The sequence below is a fragment of the Aotus nancymaae genome, unplaced genomic scaffold, assembly GCF_030222135.1.
Source record: "Aotus nancymaae isolate 86718 unplaced genomic scaffold, 86718_ANA_hifiasm-v0.15.2.pri h1tg000010l, whole genome shotgun sequence".
In the NCBI taxonomy this organism is placed as follows: domain Eukaryota; kingdom Metazoa; phylum Chordata; class Mammalia; order Primates; family Aotidae; genus Aotus; species Aotus nancymaae.
Genome location: NW_026988421.1, coordinates 69,385,738 through 69,401,542, shown reverse-complemented (window position 1 = coordinate 69,401,542; position 15,805 = coordinate 69,385,738). Strand labels below are relative to the sequence as shown.

The 15,805-nt window shown below is 48.6% G+C and overlaps 1 protein-coding gene across 4 annotated transcripts in view; it reads left to right on the top strand.

The window, feature by feature from the left end:
- Positions 1–15,805, top strand: part of DLG5 (discs large MAGUK scaffold protein 5) — a 151,004-nt gene that overhangs the window by 79,895 nt on the left and 55,304 nt on the right. For 3 of the 4 annotated variants that reach the window (XM_012466284.3, XM_012466285.2, XM_012466287.2), the window contains exons 3-5: positions 3,370–3,532; positions 5,881–6,024; positions 6,710–6,893. In XM_012466284.3, the coding sequence (XP_012321707.2) occupies positions 3,370–3,532; positions 5,881–6,024; positions 6,710–6,893 (491 nt within the window). The remainder of the gene's footprint in view (positions 1–3,369; positions 3,533–5,880; positions 6,025–6,709; positions 6,894–15,805) is intronic. The other variant, XM_012466286.2, reaches the window with a different exon arrangement.

Sequence of the window (15,805 nt, the reverse complement as noted above, 5' to 3'; positions counted from 1 at the left end):
GAGTCAGGTAGGTTAGAGAGAGAGTCAGGTAGGTTACGGAGAGTCAGGTAGGTTACAGAGAGAGTCAGGTAGGTTACGGAGAGTCAGGTAGGTTATGGGGAGAGTCAGGTAGGTTATGGAGAGTCGGGTAGGTTATGGAGAGAGTCAGGTAGATTACGGGAGAGTCAGGTAGGTTACAGAGAGAGTCAGGTAGGTTACGGAGAGTCAGGTAGGTTATGGAGAGTCAGGTAGGTTACGGAGAGAGTCAGGTAGGTTATGGAGAGTCAGGTAGGTTGAGGAGAGAGTCAGGTATGTTATGGAGAGAGTCAGGTAGGTTACAGAGAGTCAGGTAGGTTACGGTCAGTCAGATGACACTGCACCATCACCTGCCTGACCCGCAATACTGCTGGGGGCTGCAGTAAAGCTGAGGGTCTCTTGAAGAAAGGTGTGGGAAGACTTCTGAAGCTGTAGAGGAGACCCCTTTGGGGAGAGCAGATGCTGACCCCTGGCCTCGCCTCCAGAGAATATTTCAACCCTACAGGTGTAGCCTGGAGCACAGAAATCCTGGTTGTCATGGTGCTGGTAGCTTTAAACACAGTCTGTGTTGCTTAATGACAGGGACACATGCTAAGATGCATCCTCATCTGGCAATTTAGTCGTTGTGTAAACATGAGTGTGCTTACACAAAGATGGTATCTACAGTATACCTAGGCTACATGGTGTGGCCTGCTGCTCCTAGGCTGTGAACCTGTGCAGCATGATACTGTACTGGATATGGTAGGCAGTTGTAACACAATGGTAAGTATTTGTGTGTCTATACATAGAAAAGAAAAGGTGCAGCAAAAGTACAGAATAAAAGATAAAAAATGGTCCACCTGTATGGGGCACCTCCATGAATGGAGCTTGCAGGACTGGAAGTTGCTCTGGGTGAGTGAGTGGGAAGTGAAGGTGAGGGCCTAGGACATGACTGCACTACTGTAGACTCTGTAAACACTATACACTTAGGCTGTATTCGACTTACACAAGATATTTTTCCTTCTTCAATAATAAACTGTAGCTTACTTTTTTACTTTGTAAACCTTTTTTTTTTTTTTTAACTTTTTGACTCTTTTGTAATAACACTTAGCTTAAAATACAAACACATTGGGCCGGGTGCGGTGGCTCATGCCTGCAATCCAAGCACTTTGGGAGGCCAAGACAGGTGGATCCCTTGAGCTCAGGAATTTGAGACCAGCCTGGGCAACATGGCAAAACCCTGTCTCTACATAAAATACAAAAAACATTAGCTGGGTGTGGCAGCACATGCCTGTAGTCCCAGCTACTTGGGAGGCTGAGGTGGGAGTATGACTGGAGCCCAGGAGGTAGAGGTCGCAGTGAGCCAAGATTGCGCCACTGTACTCCAGCCTGGGGGACAACAAGACCCTATCTCCAGAAAAAAAAAGAATGCACACAAACATTGTACAGTTGTAAAAAATATCTTCTTTCCTTATCCTGTAGGCTTTTCCTGTTTTAAAAATGTTTAATTTTTTTGTACTTTTAAAACTTTTTTGTGTTAAAAACTAAGACACAAATACATTCATATATTAGCCTAGGGCTACAGAGGGTCAGGATCAGCAAGATGTCATTAGGTGACAGGAATTTTTCATCTCTATTATAATCTTTTTATTTTTTAGAGACAAGTTCTTGGTGTCTAGCCCAGGCAGGAATGTAGTGGTGTGATCTCAGCTCATTGTAGCCTTGACCTCCTGGGCTCAGGTGATCCTCCCACCTCAGCCTCCCAAGTAGCTGTGACTGTAGGCATGTGCCACCACACCACACCCAGCTCATTTTTTTTGTAGTATTTGTAGAGACAGGATTTCACTATGTTGCCCAGGCTGGTCTCAAACTCCTGAGCTCAAGGGATTCCACCTGCCTTGGCCTCCCAAAGTTTTCAGATTACAGGCATGAGCCACCACACTTGGCTAATTTTTGTGTTTCTTTGTGGAGATGTGGTTTAATCTTTTTTTTTTTGATTTATTTTCTTTCTAACTCCATTATAATCTTGTGGGACCACCGTCCAACATGTAGGTCCATCATTGACTGAAATGTCGTTATTTGGCACATGACTGTCGTGCATTTCGGGGGTGCTGGAGTCAGGTGGTTGGGGTTCCACAGCCTGAAAACACTGAAAAGTACAGCGCTGGGAGTTGAGGCTCTCCCTTCCCACTGTGGTCTGGCTTGTCATGCCCGGTGCTGAGCTCCCCATCCTCTCTTGCCCTCCTGGAAGGCCCCAGGCCCCAGCTTTTGTCTTAGGGGACTGTTGGTTTGCATGAACATTTGGCCAACAAGGATCAGTGAGACGGGGTGGTCAGGATGCCACAGAGAGTCAAAAGACCTGTCATGCCTCATGCCCTTTGTGCATTGTGGGTCCACTGTGGAACAAACACTGTGTCTTGTGACACAAGTCACCCCGCCAGATCCCATCCACACATTGGATGGCTGCTGTGAGCTCCTCTAAGGGTTGGGCGGGATATCAGGTAGACGTATTGACAGGGTTCAATATAAAAGCACCATGGATTAGTCTCTTCTCTTGGGATGAGGTGCTTTCTTCCTAGAAATGGATTTGGATCTTGTCAGAGACGGTGGTGGCAGCAGTGGCTGTTGCCTGCTGGGAACATAAGGTGTGGGGCTCCCTGCAGGACTCTCAGTCCTAGGAGGGGTGATGAGGGCTGGTGAGGGTTAAGCACCCAGAGGCATCAGGACCAGCTTGCATTGCGTCACACTCACCTCAACTGGGAGCCAGCAGCCTCCTTTTAGCCTGCACGCCTGGGCTGGTTGGGCAGGTCTGTCAGGCGGGTAGACGGCTTGCAAAAGGGAGCTGTGCAGTGTCCAGCCCTGGTCAGGGAGGGCGGGGACACAGCCCTTGGGCCCCAGCTGCCTTGGTCTTTAGTAGCGTCACTGGATTTCAGGTGTGCCTTCCTCCTGGAGCCGGGTCTTCCACTCTCCTCAGGGCACAGGTTGGTCTGTCCTGCTCCATGTGCCATGCCTAGTGGTGGTTAACAGCCGGCATTTCTGAAGCATGGGAGGATGCAAGGATTACGGTCAAAACAGTCGCATCCTGGAGGTGTGAAAGCCAGGTTTGAGAGAGAGTGGGCATCTTTAGGGTCCTTGCTGGGGTGGTTACTGGGGTTGTTGAGTGCTTGGATGCTGGAATCAGATGGCCTGGACTGTTTCAGTTCCACCTGCTACCCTCTGTGGCTCAGCGTTCTCACCTGTGAAAGGGGAATGCTAAGAGGACCCACTTGTTGGGGTGGCATGAATAGCTAACACAAGTCAACAGCTCAGAACAGTGTTGGGCGCCTAGTGAATGCCGGCTGAAGGCGAGTTCACTTTATTATTCCCCTTCCACAGGCACCACCGGGAAGGCGCCATCCCCACCACCCCTCCTCACTGACCGGCAAGTGAACGAGAAGGTGGAGAACCTCTCCATCCAGCTGCGGCTCATGACCCGGGAGAGGAATGAGCTTCGCAAGCGCCTGGCCTTTGCCACGCACGGCACAGCCTTTGACAAGAGGTAGTAATCGCGCCATCTCCCCTGCCCGGGCCCCATGGCTGGGGTTGCCAGCCCGATGCTTGTGCTGTCACCCCCAGACACCCTCTAGCTCCTGGGGGTCCAGGCTTTACTGCCTGAGTGTCCCCTTGCCCCCACCTCACTTCCAGGAATGTCTCCCAGAGGCAGGACCCACAGGCTTATGGGGCAGGTCCCCATCACGCATGTGGAGAGGCCCCTGATAGTGGTATGCTTGTTTGCAAGGTGGGCTCATGTGTGTTTTGTGTGTGTGTGTGTATCCCTACCACTGTATCCTAAACCTGCCCAAGTTGAGTAAAGTTTTATGTGGTTGGTAAACACATTAATTGTTCCTTGCCACATACGTGTTTTATTTTTTGAGACAGGGTCTTGCTCTGTTGCCTGAGCTAGAATGCAGTGGTGCAATCATGGCTCAATGCAGTTTTTACCTCCCCAGCTCAAGTGAACCTCCCCTCAGCCTTCTGAGCAGCTGGGACTACAGGTGTGTGCCACCATGCCCAGCTAATTTTTTTTTTTTTTTTAATTTTTTTGTAGCAGCAGGGTCTTTCTATGTTGCCCAGGCTGGTCTTGAGCTTCTAGGCTCCAGTGATCCTCCTGCCTTGGCGTCGCAAAGTGTTGGGATAATAGGTATGAGCCACAGCATCTGGCCCCTCATGATGTGTTTTAAACAGCACATTCTACCTGGTGTCTTTGTTGCTTTGAAGAAAATTTTTGCTTCTTCTGTGATTTAGAGGTAGATATCCCGTAGGGTGGGGCAGAGAGAGTCTTTATCTACCTGCATGATCTAAGAGGACTTTCTGGGGAGGAGGAGGGCCAGAGAGTGGTTTATCGTTTAGCTCCCATGCTGGTAGAGAGGTCTGGAGGGGAGAGGGGCTTGGTGCAAACACTTCAGTTTCACCTGTTCCTTTCAGGAGCAAGGGTCTGTGCCTCTGCACTCTGTGCCTCTGGGATTATGCCAGGGCTGCAGAGCCTGATCCCCAAGCTTGTGTTCATGAGGATATGCCCCTCAGTCAGTTGGCGCAAAGACAGGATGAGTGAAGATGTGGATGTGCTATGCTAGCACATGAGAGCTGGCACACTATGGCCCACGGGCCAAGGGTGGCCCACTGCCTGTTTTATAAATGAAGTTTCATTGGAACACAGCCATGCTCATTGGTTACAAAGTGTCTATGAGTGCTTTTCTGCTACAAAGGCGGGGTTGAATGGTTGCAACAGAAACTATATAGTGTGCAAAGCCTAAAGTATTTACTCTGTGGCCTTTTGCAAAAAAAAAAAAAGTTTGCTGACCTCCGCTCTGTAAAAAGGGTCCTCAAGTTTGAGCACCAGATTCTGCACCAGAATCACCCACAGAGCTTGTTAATGCACAGATCATGACCTCTCTTTCCCTCCCTTCAGAGCATCTGACTCAGGAGGGCTGGGGCTGGGACTAACCCCGAGAACGTCTATTTCTGACAAGTTCCCAGGTGATACTGTGCTGCAGGTCTGGGAACTCCACTCAGAACCACTGCTTATGGCCAGTGTTCTTAACCTTGGTTGCAAATTGGAATCCCCTGGGGAGGTTTTAAAAAATCCTGATGTTTGGGTCTTATCCTTAGAGATGCTAATGTAATTGATCAGGGCATTGGTATTTTAATGCGTACCCAAGATTGAGAGTCATTATTCTAAAGATAGGAGAAATTTCTTTTATTTAATATTTTATTTATTTATTTATTATTTTTGAGACAGGATCCTCTCTGTTGCCCAGGCTGGAATGTAGTGGTGTGATCTTGGCTCACTGCATCCTTGACCTCCTGGGCTCAAGTGATCCTCCCATCTCAGCTCCCTGAGTAGCTGGGACTACAGGTGCATACCACCACACCAGGCTAATTTTTGCATTTTTTTGTAGATGAAGGGTTTCACCATGTTGCTCAGGCTGGTCTCAAACCCTTGACTTAAAGTGATCCACCTGCCTTGGCCTCCTAAAGTGCTGGGATTACAGGCATAAGCCACCACGCCCAGTCCAAAGAGAGGAGACATTTCATCACAGGTTTCTGGTGGACTCAGACTTGTTGCACAGACTCATGGGAGGTCCTGCAGAACAAGTCTGCACCTTCTCAGCTTTCCAGGCCCATGCAGGGAGCTCAGGCAACCATGGCTCCCTCCATCCTGGGGATTCTGATTCTGTGGGTCTGAGTGAGGCCAGGATATCTGAGTTTAACCAACAACCAGATGTGTGTGGTGCACAGGAGACCAGTATTTGGGAACCACTGGGCTGGCCTAATCCAGGACCTGGCTCCCCTGTCCGTGTGAATCCTGGAACCTGTGTTCATGGGGCCGTTTGCTTACTGGGCCAGGCCCTACCACAGGCTGAATCCTGACTACGAGAGGCTGAAGATCCAATGCGTGCGGGCTATGTCGGACCTGCAGAGCCTGCAGAACCAGCACACCAACGCCTTGAAGAGGTGTGAGGAGGTGGCCAAGGAGACTGACTTCTACCAGTGAGTGAGGCCTGCTTGGCCAGGGCCCCCAATACCCACAGACAGCTACCTTTGCCCTTCTTTTCTTGGGACTTGAGCCAGGGGTTCTGGTTCTAGTCCTGCCCGTCCCACTCAGCAAGCAGTCTGCCTACAGCAGGTGGATTTGTGCCTTTGGGCCCCAGTTTTCCTAAGTGTAATACAAGGCTGTTAATCCTTCACATTTTATTGCCAGCTTTAGAGACCTGGCAGGCAGGAAAGTAATTCAGAACATGCAGCAGGAGTCAGGCAGGTCTCTGGGTCTCTATCCAGGAGCCATACTGCAGCTTCTTCCTGTAGGATAGGCCCACAGGGTGTTTCCCTTTGGTTTCCCAGCACCCCTCTGAGGGTCTTTGCCTGCCCACCTGCTGATATCTGCCTAGGCCCCAGTATTTGGAGGCACTAGGTCTGTACCAAAGGTGCCTGTCTCCCTTCCCTGGAGATACGTGTGTCCTTTTTGGTGTCAGGTTTGTAAAAGGTGATTTGGATGTTTTTGGAATTGGTCTGTTAGCAGGTTTTGGCTTGCCTCTGAGTGCTGCAGACCTAGCTGCCACTGGCTCCTGTCTGATATCTATGGGGAGTGTTGGGACCTAAGGCTGGTGATGCCCTGGGTTGGGTTGGGGTGTGAGGGGCCGGCCGGGGCTCACTGAGTGTGTGTGGCGTGTTTCAGCACACTCCACAGCCGGCTCCTGAGTGACCAGACTCGGCTGAAGGATGATGTGGACATGCTGAGGCGGGAGAACGGGCAGCTGCTGCGGGAGCGAAACCTGCTGCAGCAATCGTGGGAGGACATGAAGCGGCTCCACGAGGAAGACCAGAAGGAGATCGGTGACCTCCGTGCTCAGCAGCAGCAGGTAGGCTCAGCCCCTGGAGACTGGCCGTATCTCCCAAGTAGTCCTCATTCCTTTTAATGGAGAGTAGTATTGAGAAGTAAATGCCGGGCCAGGCACGTTGGCGCACATCTGTGATCCCAGGGTTTTGGGAGACCAAGGTGAAAGATTGCTTCAGCTGAGGCAAGACCCTTTCTCTACAAAAAAAAAAAAAAAAAAAAAATAGTTGGACATGATGGTGCACCTGTAGTCCTAGCTACTCAGGAGCTTGAGGTGGGAGGATCATTGAAGCCCAGGAGTCTGAGGTTACCGTGAGCTATGATCATGCCACTGCATCCCAACCTAGGCAGTGGAGTGAGACCCTGTATCTGAAAAAAACACACAACCAAGTGCTGGATGTGCTTGTAGCTTGGGTTAGCACTGTTTCCTGGCCCTGTCAGTGGACAGGAGTAGGGAGTAGCTAAGTGTACACACACACACAGGCACACACACACATACATACACACACGTATTTATATCTCTATTTCTATATCAGACATGTAGATTGAAAGCCATAAGTTTACACTGACAGTTTCAATTCTAATTCAAGACCACAGGTTCATTTTGGTTTTCACCCTTTTTATTTTTGTAACCCGCTTTAAAAACAGCAGTGACAAACGTGATTCCTGTTATTCATTTTTTTTTTTTTTTTGAGATGGAGTCTCGCTCTGTCGCCCAGGCTGGAGTGCAGTGGCGCGGTCTCAGCTCACTGCAACCTCTGCCTTCTGGGTTCAGGTGATTCTCCTGCCTCAGCCTCCTGAGTAGCTGGGACTACAGGCACATGTCACCACGCCCAGCTAATTATTGTATTTTTAGTATAGATGGGGTTTCACCATGTTGGCTAGTATGGTCCCCATCTCCTGACCTCGTGATACACCCGCCTCAGCCTCCCAAAGTGCTGGGATTACAGGCGTGAGCCGCCACGCCCAGCTGATTCCTGTTATTCTTAGTCTGTTTACTTGGTCAATCCTGCTTGTGTAGCCACCTCCCATGCCCTCTGCAGTCCCCCTTCCTACTCGCATCTCCTCTGACCCTTTGTTGGCTCTCCCACCCCGTGCCTTCTCTCTGCCAGGCCTGGCCTCCTCATGCCATGCCAACACCCCCTCCTTATTCTGTGCTAGCTGTGATATCCCCTCTAGAGCGACCTGCCCGAGTGTAGGTCCCTGTCTTCCTCTGTCTTTCCTAATGGATTTAAGGCTTAATTGTTCAGAAAAAAGGAGACGGGCTTTTTCTCTTTCCATTTTTAAAAATTTTACATTTATTTATTTATTTTTGAGACAATTTTGCTCTTGTCACCCAGGCTGGAGTGCAATGACATGATCTCTGCTCACTGCAACATCCACCTTCTGGGTTCAAGCAATTACTCAGCCTCCCAAGTAGCTGGGACTACAGGTGTGTGCCACCACGGCTGGCTAATTTTTTGGTATTAATAGTAGAGACGGAGCTTCACCATTTTGGCCAGGCCGGTCTCAAACTCCTGACCTCAGGTGATCTGCCCACCTTGTCCTCCCAAAGTTGGGGGATTACAGATGTGAGCCACCGTGCTGAGCCTTTTTAAATTTTTTTCCATTTTATACTATTGTTTTCTAATTGCAGAATTAATATTTGTTTTGTAACAATAACAAAATAAACAATATAGAAATTTACAAAATTTCTGCTCCATAGAAATAATTACCATGAATGCACTGACAGTGAAAAGTTTAAAATTTGTATCTGTACTTACAGAACCCTTTACAATAAAAAAAAAAAGAAAGAACATGGAACCCTTTACAATGCAGTGATATATAATACATTTGTTGCTAACATTTTTTTTTTAAGTTAATATATGATGTGCGGCCAAGCATGGTAGCTCATGCTTATAATCCCAGCACTTTGAGAGGCCGAGGCTGATCAGAAGTTCGAGACCAGCCTGGCCAAAATGGTGAAACCCTGTCTTTACTAATACAAAAATTAGCTGGGCATGATGGCAGGTGCCTATAATCCCAGCTACTTGAGAGGCTGAGGCATGAGAATTGCTTGAACCCAGGAGGCAGAGGTTGCAGTGAGCTGAGATCATGCCACTGCACTCCAGCCTGGGTGACAGAGTGAAACTGTCTCCAAACAATATATAAAAACTAAAAAATAGCCAGGTGCGATGGCTACGCCTGTAATCCCAGCTCTTTGGGAGGCCAAGGTAGGTGGATCACCTGAGGTTGGGAGTTTGAGACCAGCCTGACCAAAATGGAGAAACCCTGTCTCTACTACAAATACAAAATTAGCCGGTGTGGTGGCGCATGCCTATAATCCCAGCTACTTGGGAGGCTGAGGCAGGAGAATCAGTTGAACCCGGGAGGTGGAGGTTGTGGTGAGCCAAGATTGTGCCATTGCATTCTAGCCTGGGCAACAAGAGCGAAACTTTGTCTCAAAAAATAAAATAAATAAATGTATGATAGGTATATTTCTATTTTAGTACAAATTCTACTTCTTGTTTTTAACTGCTGCAAAGTATTGAGTTACAGAGAAGCACCATAATTGATTTAACCAGTCTGCTATTGACTGACTCTTGCACTATTTTCAGTATTTTTTAAAATTGTAAACCATATTCCATTGAAAAGCTTGCTTCTGTTGAAAAACTTGCTATTTTCTTTCTCTGATATTGACTGAGGTCTTATGCAGGCTCAGCAAGGGACCCTAAGATGGCTATACTTGGAGCTATTATAGAGGTCATTTTTGTGCCTCCCTCTGATTCGGGGAATTGGTTGTGTGAGGTCAGGTCCAGTGGCTGGTGTAGAGGTTGGTATTTAGCCCGTAGGTCTTGACGGAGCCTTGGTAATGGAAAGCTGGCAGCAGGAAGAAGGAAGACTGCTTCCTCGCACCTGCTGCTTGGCCCAGAGAAGCTGCGGCAACACCCTTCCCACCCTTTATAGGTTCAGGAGGTGGGGGTGGTGCTCTTGGAGCATTTCTCTAAGGATGAAATGAGAGAGGAGAGAGTGCCGTGCTTGCACTGGTCAGTACTGCCCACAACCCATTCCCCCTGCGGGGATGCTTCCTTGTATAAGTCAGTGGAGCTTCCTAGAGAAAAACAGATTTAAACACTGCAGGTTTTCCGTTTCTAAGGAGGCAAAAATATTTTTAACCTCAAAAGAAATCCTTTGGCGGAATCCTGCCTGTGAAGCAGCTAAGGATGGAGGTGCTATGGTGAAACAGAGCTCCTGGGAAGCTGCCTGAGGGGACGGCCCTCTAAGAGTTGGAGCCCCTTCTCTGCCCTGAGGTGCTTGCGGTAACCTGCCCCACCTGAGGGCAGGCTACCCCTCCTGGCTTCAGTTGCACCCTGCTTTGTGCTTTGTTTTCTTGTACTTTTGCCTGCTGGCAGTTTTCTCTCCTTGATCTACACTTGGCTCAAGGAACCTTTTGCCTCGGGGTTTAGTTTGGATTCTGTTCTTCCTTGAGAGAGTCATCATTTCAGTTGTATATGTGGCTCCATGGCAGTCCAAGGGAAGCCCCACAGCCTTGCTAGAAAGTGTGAGGTCGGTGCTTCTCAGTGTAGCAGAACTGGCTTGTATAGCTGTCATGAGGCTGAAAGACACTGCGTGGAAGGCACTGACACCACGTGCCCTTGTGTGTGAGGTGCTTGGTCGCTGTTGTGGTCATTATTGATGTTATTCCAGCCCTGTCAAGTCTGAGTTAAAATCTGCCTCATCCAGGATGTGTAAAAATTGGAACCCGCATACATTGTGGGTGGGAATAAATGATACAGCTACTGTGAAAGGCAGCCTAGTGATTCCTCAAAAAACTAAGCATAGCTAACAGTTGACCTCTCAGTGACTCTCCTAGGTGTGCACCCAAGGGAATTGAAAATATATGTCTACACAGAAACTTGGGGTCTGAATATTCATAGCAGCCCAAAACTGGTAACAATCCAAAGGTCCACTGACTGATGAATGGATAAATAAAATGTGGTCTCTCCATACGATGGAATATTATTCAGCATAACAAAGAATGCAGTACTGATCCATGCTATAATGTGGATGAACTTCAAAAACATGACAGCAAATGAAAGAAACCATCCACAAGAGACCACAAACTATGATTCCAGTTACGTGAATTATCCACAACAGGGACATCTGTATAGACACAAAGCAGATTTGTGGTTGTCTTGGGCTGGGCACTTGGGAAGTGACTGATGATGGGTGATAAAAATGTTCTGGAATTAGATACTGGTGGTGGCTGCACGACTCTGTGGATTCGTAACCTTGTGAATATATTTAAAAACCACTGAATTGCACACTTTGTGTGCTATGTAAATTATAACTCAGAAGGGGAAAAAAGAAGACTCCGATTTTTCACTTTGTCATAAAAAGAGAAATCTGGGCTGGGTACAGTGGCTCACGCCTATTGTAATCCCAGCACTTTGGAAGGAGCAGGAGGATCCCTTGAGTCCAGAAGTCCAACACCAGCCTGGGCGACATAGACTCTTATCTCTACAAAAACTTGTTTAATTAAAAAAATTATTTTTTAGAAAGAGCACTCTGCCCTCATGAAGCGTAAAGTTTCCTTGTCTCCCGTTCTCTGACTTTCTTGAGCACCTGCTCTGCTTTACAGACCTTCAGACTGAGGCGTCCCTCCCGCCCCTGTCCCCCTCTCCCTTTCCTGTCTGCCCCACAGGGGAGGGTCTTCCTCCACCACCCTGCAGTCCATTCCCTGCTCTTTTTCCTAGCACTGTGATCCTTGGCAACAGGGTCAGGGGTGGGGATGCATCCTGGTCACTGGGGTCCTCCAGGTCAGTTCAGCTGGATGAGTGCCTCTCAACAAGCACCACCTCCAGACCCCACCAGGAGAAGAGGCTTGGCTGCCATAGGGAGCAGGGCTGGGAGCATCTCAGAACTACTGCATGGGCAGCCCCACATCCCGGCAGCCATGGGGTGGATGCCTGGCTGTGGGATGCCCAGGTGGCAGCAGGCCAGCAGCAGAGGAAGTGGGGACATGGGGATGGCCACAGGCGTGCTCCCCGCTGGGCCTGAGGGCAAAGGTTGACCTCACTGGACAAGGGCAGTTTTGTTGCCGGGTTCCTCCCATGCCTTGTAAACTTGAAGAGGCCCTTGCCTTGCGGGGTAAATGGTGCTGTTTGACTTTTGCGCTTGCTTGAGGGATGTGTGGGGCTTCCCAGCCCTCTGCACGATTTATCTTGGAGGAAATGAGGCAGCCCTGGGGGAGGGGGCTCCGTGGTTGAGAGCAGCAGGCAGGTGTTTTGTCTGTATGTGTATGTGTTTTGCTGGGGAGGGCCTCAGCTGGGCATCACCATCTCTGGGTTTGGGCAGTCGGAGTGCGCCTTCTTGGATTCTTCTAGGCTGTATCAAGAATGTCCAGGAGACCCTGGACAGAGACTGACAAGGTTTGGTGGGGGAATCTTAAGTAGAGGGTGTTTCCACATCTTTTTTCTTTACTATAATGGTGCATACTCTTCAGTTAAAATAGAAAAAATATTCAACCAGTGTGGAAGGCACCTACCCACCTCCTCAGACCCAGCTTAGCTTTGTGGAAATGACCAGCCTCTGTGTAAACCACTGGGATGTGTATCCTTGTAGATTTTTTTTTTTATGCCACATTTAACACTCATACAGTTTTGTTTGTATTCCCTGAAAAGTGCCTTAAAAAAAATCCTATAACATATCATGGGTCCCTTTACATTTTCTGTGAATTTGCACATCCAGAAAGGTCCTTGCTTGTTTGGTTGTTTGTCATGTGTGAATTGCATTCTGTGTGGAGCCTCTTGGTGGTCAGTATCTTCCCATGTTACAGACCGTGTTTCAGTGGACACACCTCTTTATGCTCTTTTGTACACACGTTTTGAAGTTTGAGCCTTACAGGTAGAATTTCTGGGACAGTGCACATGTTCTCCTAGGTCCTGCCAATTTGTGTGGGAAACCTCTCAGGCCCCGATAACCTTCTCTCTCTTCCCCTCTGCCCTTTCTCCTGTCTTTAAAATATACTTTCTCTTGTAATACATGAGAGTCGATTTTCTTGTCCCAGATATCCTACACTGATGCCCTTTCGTGGGCCTGGAGGAAGGGAGGGAGGAGAGGGGTTTCCTCATTGCTGAAAGACATCCCTTACAGAGAAGCCCACGAAGAAGGAGTGTTCTGACTAGGGTGGGATACAGATAGGAGGGTTGGTCTCTTCCTGGCCTCCCTGCAGGGAGCAGCTCAGACTATGGCTGTCTTTGTGCCTCCCCTGTGAAACTTCCACCCCCTTCTCCTAAGCCCCTTGAACTCACAGGCCATCTGTCCTGTGCTCCGGCCAGGCTCAGGGGCTCATGTAATCTTAGCACTTTGGAAGGCCGAGGTGGGTGCATCACTTGAGTCTAGGAGTTCAAGAGCAGCCTGGGCAACATAGTGAGACCCCTATCTCTACAAAAACTAAAAAAATTAGCTGAATGTGGTGGGCTGTGCCTGTGGTCCCAACTACTTGGGAGGCTGAAGCAGGAGGATCACTTGAGCCTGGGAGGTTTAGGTTGCAGTTGAACTGTGATTGTGCCACTGTGCTCCAGCCTGGAACCGAGCAAGAACCTGTCTCAAAAAAAAAAAAAAAAAAAAGTTGACTGTCTTTAATTTTAGAATTCTGGGCCAAATTTAAATGTTCTCTCTTTCCTTGGCCTTTGCTGGGAAGCTAAACATTTGACTGTAGTTAGATGTGTGTCTCCGTGTATGTGTGTGTGTGCACATGCATGTGGAAATACCTACCAAGAACATAATCTTATAATGGTGAGAGGGAAAAATTCTAGACTGATAGATAGGACTATTTTTCGGATTCTCTGGAGTTAACTGTGACCTGGTTCCCTAGCTTTGTTCAGAGGCTGTTGGTTACATAGCACAGGCCTGGTGCTGAGTCCTGCTTGTAGAGAAAGGGTGAGAAGTGTTTGGGGGCCTGCGAGCCTCTTTGAGTATGGGGATGCTGCCCTGTGGGAACAGGTTATTCTGTTTACCTCCAAGGCTAGAGTGAGACTCAGAGGTTAGGAGTTGCAGGGAGGCGGGCGGAGTAGCTCCTGGTGAGCAGGACCCTGCCCTGCCAGCTTTCGCCCGTGGAGCGGGCAGGGGTGGCGGTCATTGCAGTGGAAGGAGTTAGGGGCTTGATCTCTCTCCCAGTGTCTTCCACGGGAGGATCCCACCGTGTTAATGAAGGCTGGGGGGAGCATCAGAAAGGACCCAGAGGTCTGTGCTTGGGTTTCCTTGACCGATCCTGTCGCACTGGGAATTTGTGGCCCACTCTCACGGCCCATTCTGGCAGCCTGATTCACACAGCCCTGAATCGTCCCTGAATTGTCCCTCAAGGCTAGGTGTTCAGGGGACTCTTTCCCAATGAATTCACACGGCCCTGAATCGTCCCTCAAGGCTAGGCGTTCAGGGGACTCTTTCCCAATGAATTCACACATGAATGGTACCTCAAGGCTAGGCATTCAGGGGACTCTTTCCCAATGAATTCACACGGCTCTGAATCATCCCTGAATTGTCCCTCAAGGTTAGGCGTTCAGGGGACTCTTTCCCAGTGAAGAAAGGCCGAACCATGGCATGGACTCCTGATTCTATCCTGCACTGGTGGAATTGGGCACTGCTGGGCTACTGCCCAGAACCCGGCTTTGTGTCATTTCAAAGCTGCCTTTAGAATGAGTTTGTTTCTGGGCTGGGAAGGCGGGAAGCCGCTGCAGGAGAGCATTGGCTTGTCTACCTGTGGCTGCCACCTTGTGGGGAACTCAGGCAATGGCAGCCGCCTTTGTTCCCCAGCAAACCAGACTCATTTGGAGCCAATGGGGTTCTCACTTGGTTTAGGGGATGCTTAGAGAGTAAAACATTTGAAGTAATTTTTAATTGGCATTTTTGAGGTATTGCTTACCAATCAGGGCAATCCAGTCTAGAAGCTGGACCTTTCAAGACATGGGTAGAAGGTGTTGATTGACCAGATATCAGGACTGCCCTTCATTGACTGGGTGTGGTCATGGGTGAGTCCACTCTTCTTTTTTTTGTGTGTGAGACGGAGTCTCACGCTTGTCACCCAGGCTGGAGTGCTATGGCGTCATCTTGGCTTACGGCAACTTCTACCTCCTGGGTTGAAGCAATTCTCCTGCCTCAGCCTCCCAAGTAGCTGGGATTACAGGTGCCCACCACCACGTCCAGCTAATTTTTGTATGTTTAGTAGAGATGAGACTGGTCTCAAACTCCTGACCTCAGGTGATTTTCCCGCCTTGGCCTCCCACAGTGCTGGAATTACAAGCGTGAGCCACTGTGCCTAGCCAGGCCTATTTATTATTTTTTTTTAAAGAAAGATTTTAGATGTCAGTGAGGTTCTGTTTCACTGTGCATTCCTGTTTTGCAGCAGTGATGCCATTTTACAAAACAGGGAAGATTTTGAGTGCTTGAGACACCTGTGTACTGCTTTTTAAAATAAGTTCTATATTTTGATGTCCTAGTAAGAGCTCCCTTGAAAGAAAATGTTCTGCTTTAAAAATAAATAAAGGAAAAAGAATGAGCCTGAAATGAACCAATTTTCCTTTTCTCCCTCCCTCTCTCCCTCCTCCCTTTCCTTCCTTCTTTCTCTCATTCTTTTTCTTTCTCTTCCCCTTCCTTCTCTTCTTCCCTGCCTCTCTCCCTCCCTCCATTTCTCCCTCTTCCTTGACTTCCTCTTGATTTCAAGAGTCAACAGTCCTAGGATCTAATGCTTAGGTCTTAGAGGAGGGAGCTTACTTTCTTGTTGCTATGATTATGACTTAAATTAAGCCCTCTTTTGCTTTTTGTGTTTTCCATGTTTATTGAGGGCTGACCTTAACTCCAAAGGGAATATTCCATCATCCCAGCTTCTGGTTCTCTGGGCTGCAAACACCTGATAACTGAGGCCCCCATTGAATGAGCCAGGCGATTCCTGGACTG